The sequence below is a fragment of the Mustela lutreola genome, chromosome 4, assembly GCF_030435805.1.
Source record: "Mustela lutreola isolate mMusLut2 chromosome 4, mMusLut2.pri, whole genome shotgun sequence".
Taxonomy (NCBI): Eukaryota; Metazoa; Chordata; class Mammalia; order Carnivora; family Mustelidae; genus Mustela; species Mustela lutreola.
The window spans coordinates 158,685,658-158,706,276 of NC_081293.1; the positions used below are offsets into that span (position 1 = coordinate 158,685,658).

The 20,619-nt window shown below is 35.0% G+C and overlaps 1 protein-coding gene across 3 annotated transcripts in view; it reads left to right on the forward strand.

Annotated features, from left to right (window-relative positions):
* The window catches only part of BBS9 (Bardet-Biedl syndrome 9), a 464,985-nt gene that overhangs the window by 178,916 nt on the left and 265,450 nt on the right, over nt 1-20,619 (forward strand). For 2 of the 3 annotated variants that reach the window (XM_059171519.1, XM_059171516.1), the window contains 5 exons: nt 3,097-3,173; nt 6,108-6,161; nt 12,560-12,662; nt 14,192-14,296; nt 19,422-19,436. In XM_059171519.1, coding sequence (XP_059027502.1) covers nt 3,097-3,173; nt 6,108-6,161; nt 12,560-12,662; nt 14,192-14,296; nt 19,422-19,436 — 354 coding nt within the window. The remainder of the gene's footprint in view (nt 1-3,096; nt 3,174-6,107; nt 6,162-12,559; nt 12,663-14,191; nt 14,297-19,421; nt 19,437-20,619) is intronic. The other variant, XM_059171518.1, reaches the window with a different exon arrangement.

Consider the following 20,619-nt stretch of genomic DNA (forward strand, 5'->3'; position numbering starts at 1 on the left):
TTCAAATAACTGCTAATTAAGGTAGGGATGTGCCCACCGACTTGGGTGCAAAGTTTATTATTTATATAACCTCAAATTTTAGCTAATATTTGAAGTTCTCTTACACTTCTTTGCCATCATCCTTTGGTTTTAGTCCTAAAAACAAAACAAACAAACAAACAAACAAAAAAACCCACACGCACAACCAAAAAAACCCAAAGTGAAGCTTGGAAGAAAGAGGGACTTTTAAAATATTTTATTTCTAGATATTGAAAAGACTTAGTATCCTTATAAAACTGTGGTGTATTTGTTTATTAAAATACCTGTAATTATATAAAAGCACAAAATCATTTCATTATAGAAGATTATGAGAAGTTAAAACTCTGAACTTTTTGATGACCTCATTATTCATTTAAATGCCATTTAGCATAGTGACTTTAACTCACAAAAAGAAGTTCACAGTCTTGTGGATTATTTTTGGTACTTAGAGCTTTTTTATTTCTTCAAAGCAAAAGTTTCAGCAGAATTTAAAGCCAATTTAAAGAGTACATTTTGTTGTACACATGGTGTATATTATCTACTATAATAAAAGTGTTTGTGAAGCTGATTTTATGTGTATAACTTATATGAGGAATGTATGTTGTAAGCATGAAATTACAATAATAATTTCTGTATGGCTCATGGGTTTTGAAGCTTTTTATATTCAACTCATTAGTGTGAATCCTGCCTAGGATTTCTGTTACCAGTAGTCAACAACAACTGTTGGTAGGCACTTTCAAGGGCAGAATTTCCTTATAATTTAGCCAGTTTATCATTCTATACCTGGGGTGTGAGGGAATGGGTGTGGTACTACGATGGCTTCCCACACAGTTGTGTCTTCAGGAGGTGAAAGAGAACAGTAAGAAAGAGGTATATAAATGAAACTCTGTACCCTATTGGAAATATGTCTAGGATAACTAAATTGCCTTTACCATTGAGTCCTAGAAACATTTACTTGGTGACCTTGTTGGGAGATGTGTTGTTTAGGGCTATGTCTGGCTGCACATAACACAATACCCAAATAAGGTGGCTTAAACAAGGTAGAGGTTTATTTCTTTCCCATAGAAAAGAAGTCCAGCAGTGGGCAGACCAGGGTTGGTTTGGCATTTCCACTGTCATCAGGGACTCCAGTTCTTCCTCTCCCAGGGTCATCTCTTGGTCCAAGATGGCTTCTGGAACTCCTGCTCTCACATCTGCAGCTGAGTCAGCCCCCTTAAGGATCTTTCCTAGAAGCCACATCCTGAGCTGCTTCTACTCACATCTCACTGGCCACTCCAAGCTTACAAAAGAGGCTGGGGAAATTAGTGTTTTAGCTGAGCACTCATTGCTCAGAATAAAACTGAGCTTCTTTTAGTAAAGAACTGAAGAATGGTATTGGGTAGGCAAGGAGCAGGCTTTTATATTGTCACTAAGTAAGTTATGGAAATTCCCACACTGAATATTACAGTACTGGTGGGAATGCTTGATGACAATGGTAGGTAGTTCTTCTCTCTGTGAGACAGCTGATTCCTGTGGCATCATCCAAGAACTTTCCATGTTTTTAGTCAGCTATCCTTGGTGTGTGAGGGATTTTTCCTCTCAAGGTCACAGGGTAGTTTCAGCAGTTCCAGGTATTATGTGCAAATATGATTTCCAGGGAAGAAGAGAGATATTTCTCCCAAGTCTCCTTTTTTATTATGGGGAAATAGCTTTCCCAGAAGCATGTGCCAGCACCCCCACTCCCAACTTTTCCTCACCTCACGTCTGCCAGGATTAAGCCCTGTGCTTATGCCTAAAACAACAAATTGTTAGGGGAATGAAATCACCATGATTGGATCTGACCAATCCAGTGACTTTGAGATGAAGGCGAATGCCTCCCTAGAATTATAGCTCTGCTACAAAGGAGGAGGAGGGGAAAGTAGATGTTAGGTAGACAGCCAGTAGTCTGTCATTCAAATATATGTGTGTGTGTATATATACACACACACACATAATTGCATATACTTTAATGTTTCTTGTTTATTTAGGATCTGTGTCATTTGTTCATCATACCTTATGTACTGTAAACATTTTAAGTCGTGAAATTATAAGTTGTGAAAATAACATGAATATGGTAAAAATAATTCTAAGAGTATTAAAAGGGTAAAACTCCCAGATCTTAGTTCCTCTACATTATATAAAGGTAACCTTTATCAGGAGTGTTTGTGTATTCTTTAAAAAAAATTCGTATTTATTTCTATACAAATATGTGCATGTTAGATGCATTGTATTACCTGTTCTTTTTTTTTTTAATTAATAGACACATCCTGGAGTTCTTTTCATATCAGTATATAAAGTTTGTGAGCACTGTTTTTTTTCTTTTTAAAGATTTTATTTATTTATTTGACAGAGATCACAAGTAGGCAGAGGGGCAGACAGAGAGAGTGAGAGGGAAGCAGGCTCCCCGTTGACCAGAGAGCCCGATGTGGGACTCAATCCCAGGACCCTGAGATCATGACCTGAGCCGAAGGCAGCGGCTTAACCCACTGAGCCACCCAGGTGCCCCGAGAGCACTCTTATTTACAGCTTTGGGCTTTGGATCATTGCAGAGCATACCATAATCTAGTCAACCATTTCCCTGTTAATAGAAATATAGAGAATTAGGTTGTTTTTGTTTTTGTTTTTAAAAACTACCAGCAGCAGAGAAGCTCCTTGGGCGTGTCTATGAGTATTGGATAAATGCTAAAGAGTAGAATTGTTAGATCACAGGATATGTATATTTTACATTTTGATGTTCTGACCAAACTTACCTTCAAAAGGGTATAGTTTCGGCTTTTAACTATAGTGTTAAGGAGATAACATTGAAGTTCCTAACACTCTTCAGTCATTGGGACATATTTTAGATAATATCTTAGGAGAAAGATAGTTTTTCTTTCAAATTTTGTAGCAGGGGAAGAATGTCATCAGGTTTCTAATTCTGTAATGCATTAGTTTTGTTCAACTTATGAATATGTTTATGGGGTTGTTTTTTGATATGTGATATCAAAAAAACTTCTTTAAAAAACTATATACAGCAGTTTTGCTTTATGATTAAATATTGTTTTTCTTTTTAAATTACAGGTATTTGGCCCATGACTGAGAGAGAAGATGACTTGAAAGTTTCTGCCATGGTTTCTCCTAACTTTGATTCAGTGTCTGTAGGTATATTCACAGACTTTAAAAGGGTTTATGATAGTGGTGGACTATGCTGATTTGGGATCAGTATCTATTGATTGAAATTTTTGGTCCCCAGATAGAAACTTAAGAGAAGATAACAACTTTTAGTCTTTATTACCTTCTAGAAAAAACATTTCCAATCTCTTAGTGAGGAGTTCCTTAGGATTTTGGTCTAAAAAAAGGAGAGGAAGGGGCAACAGTAGAAGAGGTTTTCCACATTATTCTGAATCTACTTTTTTTTTTTTAAGTTTTTCAGTACCATAATATTGAGATAATCATAATCCAGGTGAATAATACTGACCCTATAAGATTTTTCTCGAAGGTTCAATGAGATAGTGTTCATATATATATATATGAATGAGGAGGAGATAGGGAGGGAGGGAGGGGAGTATCTTTGTGTGTTATTTAACAAACGGTTGAGCAGTTGGGCCAGGAATTATTTTTTCCTGCCATTTCTATCTGTGTGACCCAGGGCAAGGTATTTTATTTTCTTTTTCTTAATTTTTCTCATCTGTGAAATGGGAATAATATTAAAATCTACTTTGTTGAAGTGTTATGATAATTAACAATATCATTATCATCAAATTACATTTTAGTTCTTTTAACATTATCCTCATCACCACCAACACCACTACTGCCACACACTGCATTCCACTGCTTGTCTCATCCACTGCCATATCTTTAGTGTCTGTCACTTAATGAGTGCTCAGTATTTTTGCTTCATAAATGAATGGAGATGAGAAATAGCAAAGATGAAAGAGAGACTGTCCTTGGTCATGTTGCCCCACCTCCTTGTTTAGTTTTATGTAAGCACTTGTTAGATTATAATTGGTTATGTCTCACTGCCTGCAGTTTGGGCAAAAATCTATTAAGTTTATCTGTCTCTGAATCAGAAGTTCATCAATTTTGGCAAGTGATCAAATTCACTGCTTTTTACTATATTTGGAGTTCATGTCATGTAATTTTACCTAGGAAATGACTTTGATATTTAGGTATCAGAGCATAATATAGTAAGTACTTGTCCTAAGTTTTCAAAGATTAATCTTGGTAGAAAGAGCCAACCCAAGCTGTGATAAAAATCACGTTAACATTGCCATAATATAGTAAGTTGGGCATACTTAAAAAAAGTACTATATATGAAAGAAACATTCACTCAGCTGAGTCACATAGTAGAGGCACTGTTTAAAACATTGGCCATTCAGCACACACCATTTCTCACTCTACCTGAAAGCTGTAGTCTGAGTGGAACATTTTTGCTTAGTTAGCTGACAAATGTACACACATTTTCTTGCCTTGGAAATGATTCTTATTTTCCTTTGGGCAACTTATATAATTTTTTTCTAGGTTCTCTTAAACATAAGTTATTTGGAACCAGGAATTCCCTTTCTGTTCTTTAGTAACTTTTGATCTTTGCAGGAAAAGGCCTTGTGTAATAGTACTTTATTGTAATGTATATTTCCCTATTGGTAACTCAGAGTGCTGTTTCCTCTTGACTAGGTGTCTCTTTTCAGCTTCATTTTCCCTGTCTTACTATTTTTTCCTTCTTAAGAGATTCCTGAGAGTATCATATTCATCCCATTAGAACACACTGGCCCAACAATTTATGTGGCTATGGTGCCATGGTGTCTTTGTGTAGCTCTTTGTCTCTGGCTATAATTTTATCTTCCCAAAGGACTGCTGTCCTGGAAGTACCTAGGTGTTTAAACATGGATTGGAAAGAACAGGAAACAGGAGATGTTGGTTTCTCTTCTAGATATGTGGACAGCCAAATGTAAAACATTTCCTGGATTTCAGGTTCTGCTAGAGCAAAAAGCTTGGCTCAGTGTTTTATTTTGTCATTAGTTATGAAAGCACACATCTAAAAATAATATAATTTCTATTAGAGCGGGGTCTTTTATAGATAAGACAAGCATTGCTGTCTTATCTTTTGGATTGAGAAGGTGGATCAGAGTTCATACATGGTTTTCTGTGGATACGTATATAGAATATGAATCTGCTCACTCTTAGTTATGTTGATACCCAGTACAGTATAGCCATCCCTGTTGCTTAGAAGTGATTTTCTTAGTAAAAAAAATTCCAGATAAGCTAGCTAAAAGCACAATAGAGCTATTCATTGGTTGAATTAGTGATTTTATTAATATTAATTGTTCCCCAGTCATGGATATTATTAGAAAATTATATTACCTTTTCATCTTATTCTGTCATGGAGTGAGCAGTTTTTCCTTTCAATCTACAACTCTAATAAGGAAGTTATAATTTCTAAGGAAATGTTTGCTCTATTATGTTATGCTCTGAATTCTTTAAGAGGTAGGATCAAGCAACCTAGGCTGATGTTCAAAGAATGACCTAGTTTATGATATGAATTATTAAAAAACATACACTTCTACTTTTATTTTATTTTCTAGGTGTAAGGCCCTTCAAGCTTTGTATCATTCGTTACATGTCTTAGATATATATTATTAATCAGAACAAAACATATCTTTGGCAAGTTGAAAATATAAGGACCTTAAAAGGCTGGCATAATGCTTATCTGAGAAATACAAGGGGCTTTCTTCTATAAAATATAAAGAACAAATTAATATAATTAATTAATTTCAATACTTAAAAATTTTTTAAAATTTAATTAGTTTCAACACTTAAGTAAATTTGGCAAGAGAATAGTTTGATAATAAAATATATGACCTTTTCTTTCCTTTTTGGAAAAGGTTTCTATTCGCTTACAACTTTCCAGTTGAAGACATTCAAAAAGCTACATTAACCCTTTTAGTCTGTCATTAGATTGATAAGTCCGTTATGGTTAGTTTCCTATTTTGGTGGTGGGAAGTATATATTGTACCCATTGTGTTTACTCATTGATGGACATGTAATTTGAAACCATTCTTTCCTTCCTTCTCTTCTCAATTCTATGTTTACAGCAAGCTACTGATGTTGCAGTGGGAACTGACCTTGTCCCTTCAGTCACAGTTAAGGTATCGTACCATGGTCCTAGACTTTATTGTGCAAATGGAATTAAACATTTCATCACATCTGCCACTGTTGTCGCCCTATGACTGGCTTATGGAAATGTAAAACAAACACTTGAAATTTGTATATTTCCCTCAGCTTTGGATAGCAAAGATAACCTTTATTTTTTTCCTACAAATATAAAACGGATAATTGCATTCATGGCAATGTTATGTAATATAAATAATTTTTATGGGTTATGCTTAACCATTATGTTTAAATGAACTAGGGTCTTTTTTCTAGAAACAAAATTAACATTTTAAGTATGTTGGAGGAATTGTGTCATTACCACTTATGATAGACCAACCAGTTGATTGCAGCATCATATATATAAGGGAATCATGCATGCTAATATCTTTCTTCTATATATAATTATGTGTATGTTTGAGAGGAGTTTCTGGTCATCTACCTGCCATGACATTAACTTTAAATGGATGTATTTATAGCAAGAAAATATTAAATGAAGAAGCCACAAAGTAGAGTAGTGACAAATTGATAGTCCTAAAAAAATAGAATATGAAGGATGTGGTTTTGGTTAAGATTTTTAGTCCTGTCATTGTAGAATTTTAGAACTAGAACTCAAATGTAGAACCCTCTTAAGGCATTTAGATTAAAGTGTGGTAATCAGTCAGCACGTTATTAAGTTGAAAATATTTATCACTGCCCGGACCTCGGAGCCAGGAAAAGTTGTGGATCTTGGCAATTTGCTTAGTCAAAACTTGGATAGGACTTTATATTTTCTTAGATTATGGGTTGCTGTCCTTGGAGGGGCTTGACAGGGCACCAGGCTTTACCAATTGTGTTCGCTTACACTGGACCCAGCGGGTGGCCCAAGTGTGGGGATCTTTAGTAGAAGTTGAAGGGAGCCCAATCTTGTAACAGTTTCCTAAGCTAATTTTTTTGGATTCTTGCCACTGGAAACAAGGGTGGTCTTTCCCCACTTCTCCTAACCCCCATCCAATCAAAGGCTCTATCTCATTAATACTTCTGAGTCTGGAAAAGCAGCAGTGGCAAGAAATCAAACGCTTAAGAAAAAAACAAAAAACAAAAAACCCCTGCAGATTTCCAGGAATGATCTATAGACTTTTGTGTAGAGAAACCTCTTTTTATATCTATCTACTGATAATGTTCAGACATACACACATAATAATTCAGGAGCACACTATAAATTGCAAAAAGAAATCCTGTACTTAAACCAGAAAACATTGCTTATGCTAATTCCTACCCCCCTCAACTGCTAGTTATTGCTATAAGTAAATACACCTTTCTCACCTATGCAGTTCTAAGGCTTTCATGTGTAATAATAGCCATCTTAAAATGATGGTATGATACTACTGGAAAATTCTTCTTCCTTAGTGGAATTTTTACATTTGAGAATGACTAAGTCTCAGCTCTCTTTCTTACTGCCATTATAAGAGCTCGAGAAAGAATGCAACACACAAGGGTTGCATAAAATCAGCTGGACTTGTACAGCAGACACAGTGACTTCCTGATTCTGTCTGACAGTTTCTCTACAAATTTTGCTATAAATCTCTTCTTATAGCCTTTTATAACAACAGCAGCCAAGATATATAACCATGCAAGTTTCCGTCATAATAAATCCTGTTAATTGAGAAAATTTTTCCACCCGTTCCAAGTGAATGAAGATGTGGCTACCTTGAGTATGTGTGTGTGATGCGTGACCGTCTATTACAGGCAACTGAGGCAGAGTGGTTGTTCATACCTGGCTTTTGGAGTCATATTTATGTATCTAGGATAAAATTTGGTATTATATTTCTTAGGATCATATTTCATTTTGTTAGAATCCGAAAACAGCATGGAAAATTCTTGTATTAATATTTTATATTTTCGCCTTAATATTCTGTAATTGTTTTTCTTTTAAAATATGAGGTTTATGATCTAGCCAAGTCTTTAACTCTTTTTTTTTTTTTTTGGCTCAGACACAAGTCTTCTTTGTTCCTCCAGTTACTTTCATCACACATCTCCTTGATTCACATTTGAAAATGCCTGGGCCATTGTTGGGGTTTAATAAATCTGTGCACAAGTGCTATCATGATCTTGCTAACAGTGTAAGGCAGAGTCAGAATGTCTGTTCTCTCTCACTCTCTCTTTTTTTAAAATATTTTATTTATTTATCTGAGAGAGGGAGAGCATAGGAGGGGGAGGGTTGGAGGGAGAGGGAGACTCAGGCTGAGCAGGGAGCCTAATGAGGGGGCTCAATGTGGGGCTTGATATCGGGCTCCATCCCAGGATCCTGAGATCATAACCTGAGCCGAAGGCAGGTGCTTTACTGACTGAGCCACTGAGGCAGTCCAGAGTGTATGTTCTCTTACAAGTAGCTTATTACTACTTTAAGGATTTTCCACTTTCACTTTTAAAACTGAGTTCTTATGATATATTCCTGGTGATAGCTTTCAATTCTCTTGCACACATTGGCTTATTAGTGATTATTTAGCTTCTCTGAACCTCCTTTTTTTTAAACTGTGAAGTGAGGATACTTTCTTTTTTTTAATTTTTAATTTTTTATAAACATATATTTTTATCCCCAGGGGTGCAGGTCTGTGAATCGCCAGGTCCACACACCCCACAGCACTCACCAAAGCACACACCCCACCAATGTCCATAACCCCACCCCTCTTCTCCCCCCCCCCCCCCCACAGCAACCCTCAGTTTGTTTTGTGAAATCAAGAGTCACTTATGGTTTGTCTCCCTCCCAATCCCATCTTGTTTCATTTATTCTTCTCCTACCCACTTAAGCCCCCATGTTGCATCACCACTTCCTCATATCAGGGAGATCATATGATAGTTGTCTTAGACATTTAACTTCTGTCTGTCAAAATCCAGAGCCCATGCTCTTAATCAACTGTGGTTAAGACTCGAAACAACCCTGCATTTAAAAAGTATCCTCACTTATTTCACTAGTGAGGATACTTTTTAAATGCAGGGTTGTTTTGAGACTTAACCACAGTTGATTAAGAGCATGGGCTCTGGATTCTGGCAGAGAGAAGTTAAATGTGGTTCTTTGACTTATAATCAGAGTGGTGTTGGGCAAATTATTTAGCCTCTCTGAACCATGGTTTTCTTTTCTGTAAAATGATGTATAGTAATAGTACCTGTTTTGTGATTTTGTGAAGATTAAATGAGATAATGCATACAATTTATTAGCATGGTTTCATTAATATAAAAAAGTTGTTAATGGTTATCATTAATATTATTAATTTTATTTAAATATATATGTGTAGACTAGCATTATATTATTACTTATAGTAAAATATTTAAGTTGTGTCCTATTTATTTAGTGGACCTGGCATAATTTCTTCTTCCTGTAATTACTATCAGGATTTTACTAAAAAGGTATTATGTTGTTTATAATGACCAGATATCATGAAGGAAGGTTTGCTTGTGGTATGCACATTCCCCTCATGTATTCCCAGGGCTTAGAAATTAAAAATTGAGGATTCATTGTTCATTCTGTGTTTTTTTTTTTTTTTAAAGATTTTATTTATTTGCCAGAGATAGAGAGAGAGAGAGTACACACAAGCAGGCAGAGAGGCAGGCAGAGGCAGCGAGAGAAGCAGGCTCCCCGCCGAGCAAGGAGCCCAATGTGGGACTCGATCCCAGGACCTTGGAATCATGACCTGAGCCGAAGGCAGCGGCCTAACCAACTGAGCCACCCAGGCGTCCCCATTCTGTGTTTTTTTGTATTTATTTGCATCAGTAGTTATCTGTTAAAAATTCTACTTTGCAATTCAAAATTTTTGTGTTTAACTTATTTTTAAAGTTGTATAGAATACCCACATCATTTAAAATGAATGCAAGATACGTACTAAATTTAATTATATGTATATAATGTTTCTGGGCCAGGTGCATATTCCTGTATATTGTTTATTTTTCTATAGCATGTGTGTATATGTATATATTTTATATATATGTATATGTATATATATATAAATATATATTAAGGAATAGGTGATACATGCCTTTTAATTAAGAGAAATTTGCAAACTACTTTTTTTTTTAAAAGATTTTTATTTACGTATTTGACAGAGAGAGAACAGTGAGAGAGGGAACACAAGCTGGGAGAGTGGGAGAGGGAGAAATTGGCTTGTGCTGAGCAGGGAGCCCGATGCGGGACTTGATCCCAGGACCCTGAGATCATGACCTGAGCCAAAGGCAGACACTTAATGACTGAGCTACCTAGGTGCCCCCAAAATTACTTTTCTTAAAAATAATTTTACCCTTGTACTATGTGAGTTAATGAAATATATCTGTCTCATATACTAGAATCTAATAATTAGATTGAAAGTTGCTCTACAGCAAAGATATGATATAGAAGGATGTTTCTTAACTCTGTTAGTACATGGCTATCATCTGGGGAGCTAGAAAAAAAAACCAACACCCAGAACTACCCCCAGAGATTGTGATTCAGTTGGTATACCAACCCTGCCTGGGCAGTTGACTGTGATAAGTCTGGCTTACCATACCAACCACATGGATGAACTCATCCAAAGGATGCTGTTCAAAGGCTGGGACTTTAAGGATACAAAAGTCCAAAGAGGGAACATGTGCAATGAAAGTAAGATATTTAAGCTTTTTCTTTGATAGCCTGAAAATGATGCCCCTTTGCACTGTGGCCCAGTAAAAATCCGTGGGCCTAATGGTTTCTGCTGATGTTTCTCTTGGTGGGAAGTGAGGGAAATCCTGGCCTTCTCTGCCCATATCTGCCCTACTTCCCTGACAAACTGTTAGCCCAGAGTTCTTAGCTTTTGATTTTAATCTGGGAGGGTTTTCTTAGCATCACCATATAAGAGCCAGTTTAGAAATGCAGCCAGCTGAGATATGCGACAATCAATATTACCACTCCTTGATATTTCTATAATTAGATCTGTCATGTATTTTTGTGTTAAGCCATGGAATAATGTAGTGCTTTGATATGTATCTAGCAACTATCCATCTAGTGAGGAAATCCTTCCTTAGAGAATAGTTTATGCAAAAGGTGGTGTGCAGATACTAGATAAGGTCATCCCGTTGCCACATCTACACATGAAAAGAAATGAACACATATTTCATGATGTAATTATTCACCAAGCGCAGGGTGGATTTTTTCATTTGATTTTGATAGAACTTTTTTTTTTTTTTAAAGATTTTATTTATTTATCAGAGAGAGAGAGGGGGAGAGAGCGGCAGACAGAATGGCAGGCAGAGGCAGAGGGAGAAGCAGGCTCCCTGCTGAGCAAGGAGCCCGATGTGGGACTCGATCCCAGAACGCTGGGATCATGACCTGAGCCGAAGGCAGCCGCTTAACCAACTGAGCCACCCAGGCGTCCCAATAGAACATTTTTAATAGCTTTATTAAGTTATTATTCATATTCCGTACAATTTACTCATTTAGGAGTTCCGTTCTCTGATTTTTACTGTATTTACAGAGTTGTGGAACCATCACCGCAATTCAAATTTAGAACATATTTGCCTCCCTTAAAAGTAACCTCATGCCCCCTTCCCTCTTCCATCCTCCACCTCTCCTTCATTCCCATCCCTCAGCAACTTCTAATCTATTTTCTGTCTTTATAGATTTCTCGATTCTGGACATTTCATACAATATGTGGTTCTTTGTGACTGGCTTCTACCCCTTAGCACAATATTTTTAAGGCTTACCCATGTCGTAGTATGTGCCAATACTTCATTTCTTTTGATTACTGAATACTATTTTGTTGTAAGGATATATCATATTTTGTTTATCTGTTTATCAGTTGATGGACATTTGGGTTGTTTCTACTTTTGGCTATTGTGAAGAATGCTGCTATGAAATCTGTTTACAAGTTTTTGGGTGGACATATGTTTTCATTTCTCTTGGCATGGAATTTTGAGGTCATATGGCAAATTTATGTTTAATTTTTAAAGAAACTATCAAACTGTTTTCTTGCATGGCTGTACCATTTTACGTTCCCATCAGCAATGTATGAGATGTCTTTCCTCACATTCTTGCTAACACCTATTTTTGTTTGTTCTTTTAATTACATCATTTTAGTAGATATGTAATAGTATCTCATTGTGATTTTAACTTGTATTTCATAGTGATTAAAGATATTGAGAATTTTTTCATGTGCTTGTTTGGCCATTTCTATATCTCCATTGCAAAAAGGTCATTTAACTCCTTTGACCAGTTTCTAACTGGGTAGAAAGTACCGCTTATGTACTTACCCATTAATCTGCTATTTACGTTACATGTTATGTTTTGCCACTACTCATTTTTTCTCAGATAGTGTTTCCTAATTATTTGCTAGTGATTTTTTTTACATACTTGTGCTATCCTATCAACTTGGATAAAATGTAACTTTCTATTGATAACAATTTGTTTCCTTAGGTCACGTTGCAGAATCGACTGGCATTGCAGAAAGCCAAATTATCAGTCTATGTACAGCCACCTTTAGTACTGACCTGTGATCAGTTCACCTTTGAATTTATGGGTAAGTGTTCTGCTTTGGCTTAAAGTCTGTCGTGGTGTGAGGTTTTCTTTTAATTAAAAAAACCTTTTTTTTGGTTAGTATTTTTATTTCATGGCTGTATTTCTTGTCTGAATAATGAGCCTGGTATCTTTCTAAAATCAATAATTGTGTTGTTTTGCTTATATTTTCCCTTCAAACATCAAGCATGAATGGTACTTTTTTAAAAAATAGCAATGTTTAGTGAATGGTCATTCAGCTGAAGTAATTATAGATTTTCAAGTGCTTTCCTTAACTAGATGGGCCTGTAATTGTACTTAAATACTATAATTTGGAAGGCTTTCTTTATTGGTGTTTCTCTAGTGAGCTGTTTATTGAATCAGTTATGTCTGAAATAAGAATATTGGCTTTAGAGTCTGGCCAAAATTTGAATCCTGGCTCTGACACTTACTCAATGTGTAACCTTCAGTAAGTTACTTTAGTAATTACTTGGAAACTCAATTTCTTTTAATCTGCAGAAAGGGGATAATATCTGTCTGGCAGGGCTGTTTTGAGGATTTAATTGGAAAATGAATCTATGTAAGATATCTCTAATAATGCCTAAAATAGTAGACAGGTCATAAATGGCAACCCTTAGAGGTTTCTTTGCACAGAATCTCTCATACCCTACCATTTACATCCAAGTTGTCATTAGTCCTATCAAAATGATTTCTGATTTATCTTTCTACACTTTTTCTTTCTTTCTTTACTGCTGCTGTTCAGTTGATTATTCTGTATCTTATTCATGATGTCAAGAACATATTTCTCTTTTGCTTTTGTATTACCAACCCTTACTTGAGTGCGCCTGGCAGATAGGGGGAATTAAATAAAATATTAATTGAAACACTGAATGAATGGTTGAATGGTTGAAGTCATCTTATAGGTGATATCCAGATATTGGGTTCTCACTTTATTTTCTAATTGTTTTCACAATACTTCCAATTTTTCTTTCTAAAACACATTCTGAACAGTTTATTTTTCTAGTTAAAAGCATCTTAAGACTGCCTACCTCAGGTTGGAGGTCAAATACATGAATATAGAAGGTGACATACAATCTGCAAAGTTGTTACAGTTATAGTTACATCCATATGCAATACCCCTCTCCCATTTTCCCCTGCAGTCTGTATTATAGCCACGATAAAGTGTACTAATCCCAGTTCCCAAATTCTCTTGCCTTTTTGTGTACATTTTTTTCTGATCATTCTGCCTATTCATCTGACTAAAGAGAAGCAGTGATGTAGAATTTGGGCACCCTTGCCCTGAAGTCAGTTTTCAGTTCTCTATTGGCTATATGACCTTGGGCAAGCTTCTTACTCTCTCCATAGCCAGTTTCCTCATGCACAAAAGCTGGGGACAATAGTAGTACATACCTTACTCTGGGTTATTGTGAGGATTAAATAATCCATTTAAAGTGCTTAGGATACTATCTGGCATGTAGTGTATGCATAATTTTAACTGTTAATAATAATTGTCCAACATTTTGAAACTTAATATTACTTTCACATTTCTTATAGCACCAGAAATGAATAGAACAGTATCCTTTTCAGTTTATCTGAAAGGGAGTTACACACCACCTGAGTTGGAAGGAAATGCTGTTGTTTCTTATTCCAGACCATCAGGTAAGCACACAGTTGTTCACAGATTTATAATCCTAATTACTACTTTTAAATAATTGGAGTTATGAGTTAAATGTTTAAGTGTTTAAGACTGAAAGATACATTGTAAAATAATGCTAAATGGAAAAATAATTCTTGTCTACTGTTAAATAAAATTGTATGTCTAAATTACTTTTATGTGTTATAGATTATTAGAGATAAGATGTTTAACTTATTTCCAACATATAATGTTTGATTCTGTCTTCTCAGTAGCAAATATGATATATTTTTATTCACACTCAAAGTATGGTATTAGACTTCATTTATTTGAAGAAAAAAGAAAAGCCTAGTCTGAATTCGTGAAAAAGATTATTATGAATTTCTCTAATATAAAGCAATATTGAGTTTCAGACACTGTTTTAATGAATGACTAAATAAAACTCTTTTGTATCATACATGTTAAAACATTTAAGAACACATTTACTAAAATTTGATCTGTGTTTTTTCAAGAAACTCTTTTGAAACAAGTTATCTTTAGTCCAGTTGAGATTCAGTTAGTGTAAATTTTAACTTCATTTGGTCAAATTTTATAGTTTGGTTTTTTTCCTATGCAGTGAATTTTTCATATTAACTGTTTAACAATCTATTTATTGGTAGAATATGAATAGTGATTTTTTTTCATGATGTTATAACATAGTGTAACTGATAATAGGGTATTTTAGCAATGTTACATTTGTATTTTTTAAACATTTCTATACAGTTTTTTAGTTCTAAAAGTTTTAGAGATGCCTTGATTATCTTTTTCTTTTCTATTGATGTCCACTTTGCATATTTAGCAATATTTTTCTTTTATTTATTTCTTTTCAGCGTAACAGAATTCATTGTTTATGTACCACACCCAGTGATCCATGCAATACGTGCTCTCCATAATACCCACCACCTGTCTCCCCCAACCTCCCACGCCCTGCCTCTTCAAAACCCTCAGATTGATTTTCAGAATCCATAGTTTCTCATGGTTTATCTCACTTTCCAATTTCCCCCAACTCTCTTCTCTCTCCATCTCCCCTTGTCCTCCATGTTATTTGTTATGCTCCACAAATAAGTGAAACCATATGATAATTGACTCTCTCTGCTTGACTTCTTTCACTCAGCATAATCTCTTTCAGTCCCGACTATGTTGCTACTAAAGTTGGTATTCATCCTTTCTGATGGAGGCATAATACTCCATAGTGTATATGGACCACATCTTCCTTATCCATTTGTCCATTGAAGGGCATCTTGGCTCCTTCCACAGTTTGGCGACCGTGGCCATTGCTGCTATAAACATTGGGGTACAGATGGCCCTTCTTTTCACTACATCTATATCTTTGGGGTAAATACCCAGTAATGCAATTGCAGGGTCATAGGGAAGCTCTATTTTAAATTTTTTTTTTTTTTTTTTTTTGCTTTATAAACCCATTTAATTCTCACAACAAGTTGGTATTATGTTTCTTTTGCTTAAATATTTTTGTTTCTGTGAAAAAATAATTTCATTAAAAATAATTTTCTAATAGTGTATGTAATATGCTCTCAATTATTCTTTTTTTTTTAATTTTTTATTTTTTATAAGCATATATTTTTATCCCCAGGGGTACAGTCTGTGGATCACCAGGTTTACACACTTCACAGCACTCACCAAAGCACATACCCTCCCCAATGTCCATAATCCCAACCCCTTCTCCCAACCCCCCTCCCCCCAGCAACCCTCTGTTTTGTGAGATTAAGAGTCACTTATGGTTTGTCTCCCTCCCAATTCCATCTTGTTTCATTGATTCTTCTTCTACCCACTTAAGCCCCAATGTTGCATCACCACTTCCTCATTTCAGGGAGATCATATGATAGTTGTCTTTCTCTGCTTGACTTATTTCGCTAAGCATGATACGCTCTAGTTCCATCCATGTTGAAAGGGGTCATCTATTTTTAATTTTTTAAGGAATCTCTACACTGTTCTCCAAAGTAGCTTCACCAACTTGCATTCCCACCAACAGTATAAGAGGGTTCCCCTTTTTCCACATCCTCTCCAACACACGTTGTTTCCTGTCTTGCTAATTCTGGCCATTCTAACTGGTGTAAGGTGGTATCTCAATGTGGTTTTAATTTGAATCTCCCTGATGGCTAGTGATGATGAATATTTTTTCATGTGTCTGATAGCCATTTGTATGTCTTCATTGGAGAAGTGTCTGTTCATGTTTTCTGCCCATTTTTTGACATGATTATCTGTTTTGTGTGTGTTGAGTTTGAGGAGTTCTTTATAGATCCTGGATATCAACCTTTTGTCTGTACCGTCATTTTCAAATATCTTCTCCCATTCCGTAGGTTGCCTCTTTGTTTTGTTGACTGTTTCCTTTGCTGAGCAGAAGCTTTTGATCTTGATGAAGTCCCAAAAGTTCATTTTTGCTTTTGTTTCCTTTGCCTTTGGAGACATATCTTGAAAGAAGTTGCTGTGGCTGATATCGAAGAGGTTACTGCCTATGTTCTCCTCTAGGATTCTGATGGATTCCTGTCTCACGTTGAGGTCTTTTATCCATTTTGAGTTTATCTTTGTATATGGTATAAGAGTGGTCGGTCGAGTTTCATTCTTCTACATATAGCTGTCCAATTTTCCCAGCACCATTTATTGAAGAGACTGCCTTTTTTCCACTGCATATTTTTTCCTGTTTTGTTGAAGATTATTTGACCATAGAGTTGAGCGTCCATATCTGTGCTCTCTGCTCTGTTCCACTGGTCTATGTGTCTGTTTTTATGCTAGTACCATGCTGTCTTGGTGATCACAGCTTTGTAGTAAAGCTTGAAATCAGGTAACGTGATGCCCCCAATTTTGTTTTTCTTTTTCAACATTTCCGTAGCAATTCAGGGTCTCTTATGATTCCATACAAATTTCAGGATTATTTGCTCCAGCTCTGAAAAAAATACGGGTGGAATTTTGATTGGAATGGGATTAAAAGTATAGATTGCTCTAGGCAGTATAGACATTTTAACAATGTTTATTCTTCCAATCCAAGAGCATGGAATGGTCTTCCATCTTTTTGTGTCTTCTTCGATTTCTTTCATGAGTTCTGTAGTTCCTTGAGTACAAATCCTTTACCTCTTTGGTTAGGTTTATTCCCAGGTATCTTATGGTTCTTGTGCTATAGTAAATGGAATTGAATCTCTAATTTCCCTTTCTGTATTTTCATTATTAGTGTATAAGAAAGCAACTGATTTCTGTACATTGACTTTGTATCCTGCCACATTACTGAATTGCTGTATGAGTTCTAGTAGTTTGAGGTGGAGTCTTTTGGGTTTTCCATATAAAGTATCATGTCATCTGCGAAGAGAGAGTTTGACTTCTTCTTTGCCAATTTGGATACCTTTTATTTCTCTTTGTTGTCTGATTGCTGTTGCTAGGACTTCTAGTACTATGTTGAACAAGAGTGGTGAGAGTGGGCATCCTTATCGTGTTCCTGATCTCAACGGGAAGGCTGTCAGCTTTTTCCCATTGAGGATGATATTTGCTGTGGGTTTTTCATAGATAGATTTTATGAAGTTGAGGAATGTTCCCGCTATCCCTATACTTTGAAGCATTTTAATCAGGAACGATGCTGGATTTTGTCAAATGCTTTTTCTGCATCAATTGAGAGGACCATGTGGTTCTTCTCTCTTTTCTTATTGATTTGTTCTATCACATTGATTGATTTGCGAATGTTGAACCATCCATGTAACCCAGGGATGAATCCCACCTGGTCATGGTGGATAATCTTTTTAATGTTTTAACAATGCTTTTTAATAATTATAGTTTTAATTTTGTCTAAGTAAATTTTCTGGCTTATGCATTGGCAACTCTATACTCTGAGATGATTTTACAACTTTAATACATATTTTCAAAATCTATTTCTTCTGCTTTGTACATTATTTTGCATTAGGTTGTTAAAAATTCATTATTAGCCAGAATTGACCATTTTGATAATTTATTTAGATTTTATTTAGATTATTAAAATTCTTAAATTTTTTAAAATTTATAATACTTATAAAATTATTCAGTTAAATTATTAAAATTTGTGGTAATGTAAATATTTTATGTTTAAATGACTTTGAGAAAGCTGGCTTCAGAAAGAAATACAAAATTTTCATAAGGCATCAAAGAGTGATAGACATTTTTAATTGGATATTTCTGAAAAGAACATTGGTAGTTTTAATGTTATTTTAATTTTGAGTTGTGAGATAAAAAAGAAATATTTAACTAAAATATCTAGATCATTTATCATTGAGTGTCTCCATAATCAAAGGGAATTTTATACATTTTATCCTTGTTACATTTCAAATATGTGTGGTAGGTGTTGATGCTTTAATTCAACTAAGTATTTCACTTGTTTTCAGGGAAAGGGGTAATGCTGGTTGAATATGAATTTAACATAGAGAAATGGATTATGTAGCAATTGGGCAAAATGTTTTAAAAATACATTATGAAGTTGTAAAATCAGTCTGTTATCTTATGGTTACACATGCCATTTTTAACTATTATGCTTTTCTAAAGACAGAACTTAAAAGATTATAAATTATTGCTAAACCAAAGAACATAACGTTAATTAGTCAAAAGTCAATTAGAAATTAAAATGTAAAAAATATCTATAAAAGTAAAGGAATACCAAGACAAGCCAAAAAGACATTATTTTTGACAAAATGTCAAAAATACATTATAATATAAATGAGAGTAACTGAAAATACTGTGTATTTGGCCTTGCACTCAAATTTTTTCCCCAACAATTCATTTAATCCTCTTGATGTCATTTATATTGAGTCTGGTCTGCTCTTGGTCTAGATTATATACCTTACCTCTTTTTATTTATTTATTTATTTATTGCCATATTTACACTGCAATAACACACTGTCATGGACTTCTGAGAATGAATGGCAAATATATTGTTAGATTTTACTTATTCATGTTATACTCCTTTTAGTTGTGAATTGACTTATTTTTGTTGGGGGCCATTTAAATCATCTGAGAGACTCTTGAAAATTTTAGTTTATATTTTTAAACAGGTGTATATTAAATATGTATTGTAATTTTACCACAAATAATTTGTTGCATTCTTTCTCTCCTATCCTTTTTCGCATTACCTCTGATGGATAGATCGAAATCCTGATGGTAAGTGAAATGATGATTTAGGACAAAATGAATCTCAGAATTGGAAATTTGGTCTGTGAATTGAACTAGTATTATACCATGAATGAACTATTTTTACAGACTGCTGTTTTAACCACAGACACTTCTTTAGGATGATTCAGTGCCTTCGTGTGGCTATGGAGAGGATCATAATAAATGTTTCCTCTCATAGAGACTTGCCATTCATTATTAGTTGTTTTAGAGTCATGAAAAAGAATGAAGCTCCATGACTGTTTTGGAAAAAAAAATCAGAAGTGTCATTGACCACTTATATCTCTAAGTTTGGGTGATTTACTCATATGGCCTGCTATCTTATTTTACTTAAGATAAATAAAGAATAAGGAAAAAAATGGTGTTTGTCACTGAATTCTAATTGTTTGTTTTCTTTTTCTTTCTTGCTATCTTTTTTTAAATTGAAGGCTGGAGTAAAGCAGTCAAAATGTAACTAGGATATAGAGAAAGAATAGGCACTTTTTAAGTCTTTTGATTATGGGGTCTTTTTGATTATGCTAGTGATTTTGATGTTTGTTCTATGACCAAAGGGCAGCCACTAAATGGTTTTAAGTATGTCAAAAAGTGCATGGATATGAACATGCACACACATGCTTTTGCCCTGGAAAGGAGAGGAATAGAAATGTATTGTGGAAAGATCACTCTGACTGCAGTGTGAAGAACTGGTTTTGAAAGACAGCCAAATTGCCTGTCAGAAGCTCAGTTGGAGGTTATTGCAGTAGAGTGGAGTAGAGGCTATGGAGATGGGGCAGAGACTTATTCAAGCCTCGGCTCAATAGTTGTTAGCACCTCTAATGCACAGATTTTCGCATCTGAGTACCATATCTAGACAAAGGGATCAGGGTTCTTCGAGAAAGGGCTGTCCAGGTCTGGAGAAGGGAAAGTAAGAGAGCCTGTCCTATATTGTTGAGTCAGAAAGCAAAGAATTAGTCAAGAAATGATCACAGTATATCACAATGATTCATATGGGACACTTAGAGCATCAAAATCGTAATGTAATTATTATAATATATTGAAGACAAATAGAATCTATGAGTACAGTGATGAAATAAAGGCATGTATAGAGGGAAAACTCTACAAAAAGAGGTCAACTAATAAATGGAGAATGGGTGCTAGAATTAGAGAATCATTGTTTTACAAAACCTGTGTAATA